Source organism: Apis dorsata, unplaced genomic scaffold (assembly GCF_000469605.1).
Source record: "Apis dorsata unplaced genomic scaffold, Apis dorsata 1.3 scaffold_73, whole genome shotgun sequence".
NCBI classification, from domain to species: Eukaryota; Metazoa; Arthropoda; class Insecta; order Hymenoptera; family Apidae; genus Apis; species Apis dorsata.
This window is the reverse complement of record NW_006263371.1, coordinates 732069-736697: the sequence shown is the minus strand read 5'-3', so window position 1 is coordinate 736697 and position 4629 is coordinate 732069. Positions and strand designations below refer to the sequence as shown.

At 29.7% G+C, this 4629-nt stretch overlaps 1 protein-coding gene and 1 long non-coding RNA gene across 6 annotated transcripts in view; both read left to right on the top strand.

Annotated features, from left to right (window-relative positions):
• Positions 1-4629, top strand: part of LOC116186899 — a 21285-nt gene that overhangs the window by 2197 nt on the left and 14459 nt on the right. The window lies entirely within an intron of this gene.
• LOC102672381 (neprilysin-1-like) overlaps positions 1-4629 on the top strand; it is an 11113-nt gene that overhangs the window by 1438 nt on the left and 5046 nt on the right. For all 4 annotated transcript variants that reach the window (XR_004151942.1, XM_031515486.1, XM_031515485.1 and 1 more), the window contains one exon: positions 1887-1925. Coding sequence is in view for 3 of the 4 variants with exons in the window: in XM_031515486.1 (XP_031371346.1) it covers positions 1887-1925 (39 nt within the window). In the remaining variant the exon portion in view is untranslated. The remainder of the gene's footprint in view (positions 1-1886; positions 1926-4629) is intronic.

Sequence of the window (4629 nt, the reverse complement as noted above, 5' to 3'; positions counted from 1 at the left end):
TAGTGTCGAGCCGTGCACGCTCGGGGAGTACAATGGTTTCACAAGCCGTTGAATCGTAGATTCGAAGATTGATCTGGAATTGAAATGAGTTAGTTTGATGTTGAGGTAGATTGGAGGATATTGAATGAGAATTGATCGTTTTTTTTTTTTTAGGATTGCGTAAATTTTATTAATTAAAATAATGATCCTCGCATTAAAGCTTGAAATCGAAGTTGAGTAATTAAGATTGTTTAAGGCGGATAGAAAGTAGATTTTTTTTTTAAATATTTGATTAAATATATGATAAGGGATATCGATATTAATTTCTCTCAGTTTTCTCTTTCTATATTTAGATAAATTTAATATTTAATAGTAGTTAAATCAGAGATAAATTTAAATGTAAAGATTTGTATTGATTTAAAGCTTTATCTTTTATCTTTTGATATGGAAATAATATGGTAATGTACGTAGATTCATATGTTAAGATACATTAATGTATTCCAGAAAAATTAAATTAGATTCTTGTTAAAAAGTGAGAATTCCGTATTCTGGAGATTTTTTGATCAAATTATTCAAGACAAGCCTCGTAACAAGCTCTTTCTCAATATATTGCAAAACTTGATGCATTGTGTGGAAAAGAAGAAAATTGTTAAAACTTTTATTGGGAAGTTCGTCCACTTCTTTCTCGTGGAGAAGTCTTTCTAATTTTGCTTGCGGAAATCTTCTTTAAAAGACTTTAATTACAACTTTACTTTACGGAATACTTTTAAAGGAATGTTGCAGAAAAGGACGCGTTCCCGTGTGAAATTACTCGAAAAAATATTTGCATTTTTTATTATATAAAGAAGTAAAACTTTATCTTGAGCGCAAAAGTATATTTTTCAACAACTGTGTAATCTGAGATACTTTAAATTTAAACGAAATATTTAATTCTCTAAAATGAATGTAATATTTGCTTGTAAAAAAAAAAAAAAGATTGAAATTATGTTATATTTTTATTCATATTTTTTTTTGTCATTTTCTTAGCTTAAAATGTTATTTAATACATATTTATCAAATATATCTGCAAAAATTTCTCGATGAAAATTTCGAGTTCGATATAAGAAAGTTATAATCAAAGTGTTACTTACAGAGAAAAAGAAAAAAAAAAAAGGAAAAAAATAGCAAACCGCTTTCAAACCTCGTGTCAGAAGCAAGCATCAATCAGCCGAATCGAATCGAGTCGAGGCTATCAAGTTCTGCTCGAAAAGGCCGATGTTACCTCATTGCTTGTGGCAAAAGAATTAATCATTTTTGTGATATCCATTAAAGAAAGATGGAACAGAAAATTTTTTTTTTGATGAAATAATTTCGTTTGATAAATAAATTATTATAAATATGCGAATCTTCTTTTTCATGGAAAATAATTGTATTGTTCTAATAATTTTTTAATTTGGATGTGATGATTAGAAATCTTTTAAATAATAAGATATAATGCAAATTATATAAAATTAAATGAAATTTAAGATATTTTACCGATTCAAAAAATGATCGATTTGACGTGAAATGATTCTATAAATGAATTATTCATTATTGGTTAAATGAAAATTCCACGTGGAACACCTTTCGTAAAGATAAAAATACGAACAAGATCATTTTTTTTATTTCTGCATCGTATGCTGGAAACAGAAACAATAAAGCCACGTTTATCGAACTGGAAAATTGCTTTTTATTGTGGTTCGATGTTGGATCCGTGTTAATGACGCAGAAAATTGCTATCTCCTTTTTCAATAAACCGTATAAATATATTATATGATTCTAAACGAATTATTCACACTGAACGATTTTCACGTTTCGCGTGAAATATCATTTAAAAATGATATTTAAAAATCATGGTTAAAATAATTGTATTTTTTTCTTCATTTCAGGTCCAAACGTTTGCATGACAGAGGAATGCATCAGAACAGGTAAATTGAAAAATTTATATAATAAAATAAATAATGCCTTCTTTCGATCTCTAAGTTGAGAACCACTATATTAGATCCCATTATCCAAATAGCATTTCTAGTATATTCAAACTATTCAATTTTCAAAATTCCAATCGTATAAATCACAAAAAATACTTTTCACGAATAAAAAATTATCCATTTCTCGAAAAATTATCTTTCAAAATATCATAAAATTATTCGAATCACAAATAAAATCTTTCCAATCCTTTCATAAAATTATTCGATCTTAAAAATTTTCAAAAAGTCACCTTTCAAAATTTCACAAAATTCCGATCGATACAAATCGATACAAAGAAAACCTTGCAATTCTTTTATAAAATCAAAAAACGCGCGACATAAACATAAACGCCATCACATCTTCTTTCCTAACCTCAATATTTACCAATGTAACGCCACACACATCGAATCGCGAGGCAACGAGGCAACGGGCAAATATCGAAACGAAAAAGGAAGAGAAAAATCGGCTGTTCGAGCATGGACGCTCGATGAAATATCGCTCGGCCGATATAGTCGAGCCAAATGGAATTAGATCAGCGAGAACTGATTGGTGGCCGGACGGAATTGCGTTGTTCAGCGTGAAACGCGTGCCGCTTCGCACACGTCTGCAAATCGGATTAACTGTCCTCCTCCCCCCTGTGGAATTGCCTGTTGACCGAGGACCGGCCTGCCATTCGATTTTCATTTGTCACGAAATTCGCCATTCGACCTTCCGACGATACGTGGCCGTCGTTTAATTGCACCGGAAACGCGGCCAATCCCGGAGACACGTACACGCGGCCCAATCCCCCGATTATTTATTCATCCGCAGTGGGCGACGTGGACGAGTTGAATTTTTGATCGTTCATCATGATTTTCCAGATTTGTCAACGATATTCGAGCTTAAAGCGATTGGATTTATTATATAGATGATTCGTTTGTTAGAATTTGATTATCGTGCCAAATTTAAAATTTTATTCCGATTTAATTTTTCGATCCTTGGATCGTGTCGGGGAGAGATGCGTGAGAGGAGAATTTAAACGAATTTTACTCGTGATCGAATATTATTTGGAAAATGATTTTTTTTTATCTTGAAAAATATTGTACGTATGACGATAATCATAGTTTGAATTAATTTTTCTCAATTTTAACAATGTTGCTACAAATTTTATTTTTTTCTTAAGTTTCTCTTTCATTTTATTTTATTAAAATAAGAGAATTAGAAAGAGATTTGATTTTGTAGAAAATTTCTAAAGCTTATGAATTTGTAACAAATTCGCAAGAAGTTAGACTAGATTTTCATTACAAATTACAATATTTTTATATTGATAAAAATTGAATTATGATTTACAGAATGTAAAATAAATAGAGGGTTGAATGTCCGAAGAAGTAAGTCGATCCTTCTCTGACTTGAAATTTCAAATAAGACGGGGGTAGTTGAGATTCCATAATAGGTGTAATTAAATTCTTTTTTTTAATGTCTCATAATTACCATGTCTACCGCGGATTGGACGAGGGGACCTCTATGTAAGAAAAAAATGCAGAAAGGAAAAAATGGTGCTCGACCTGAATTTAAAATGGCTGAAAAATAACAGCCACTCCGCCAAACACCAGTACTTGAGGAATCTGAGATTGACTTGTTTATTAAATATAATTACGAAAACGTTTCCCAGCGTGATTTTCTCTAGAAAAAAGGGACGTAGACGTTAATTATCTGTATGTTGTTTATGAAAAAAATGCATATTTTTTTTTTAATCAAAAAATTGGCAATAAAATGGAATATAAAATACTTGAATATAAAATAGTAATTTAACATCGAATAATTTTATAAGTTCTATCTATTTTGTAAATTTTGATATTTTTTTCAATCTATAATATTCTTTATATATTTTATTTGAGCTTGAGAAAAATTTTACATTTCAAATATTTCGATTATTATTACTTCGAATATACTATATTTCAAAATGAAGTTAAATCATACGTTAATGAAGCAAAACTTTCAGAATCTATTTTCCTTTTTTTTTTTTCTTAATAATTATTTTAATAGATAGATAGATAGATAAACTCAATCAAAGCTTGATACCTATGAGATTATCCAAGGATGGTGTTATTACTCGTTACAAATAGTTTATCGGAGGTGTAATCAATGTTGAGATCACTGCTGCCCTCGTTAAAGCTCTCTCGCTCGATTGGACGACGAAGATACAAACCCTATCTCGTAAAATTACCCGGTTCGATTAAACGATTCGGACTTATCCCCTTTTAACTTTGTTTTAAAATTGTATTCAAATGTCGAAACAATTTAACAAATTCGATTATTTAGAAATTAATTCAATTGTCTAGAAAAACTCTGATTTATCGAAAAGAATTAAATTTTATATATATATAAATTATGTCTTCAGAGTTATTCATATGTCTATAATTCTCAAATTTTGTTTCATTACATTACTACCACATTTATTATTGTATCTAAACAAAAATTAATATTTTGGATAGAAATTTAAAATCGTGAAAAATAATATTTGGTGTGAAACATATGTGAATTATTGTCTCATTCTAAATGCATAAACGATATAGCTCATAAATCGTGGCACCAACCTGTTGACAGAAAATGAGATTGCGCAGAACAATCTTGCAACGGGGTTAACTACGATTGATATTATACATCCACGTTCATATTGAATCA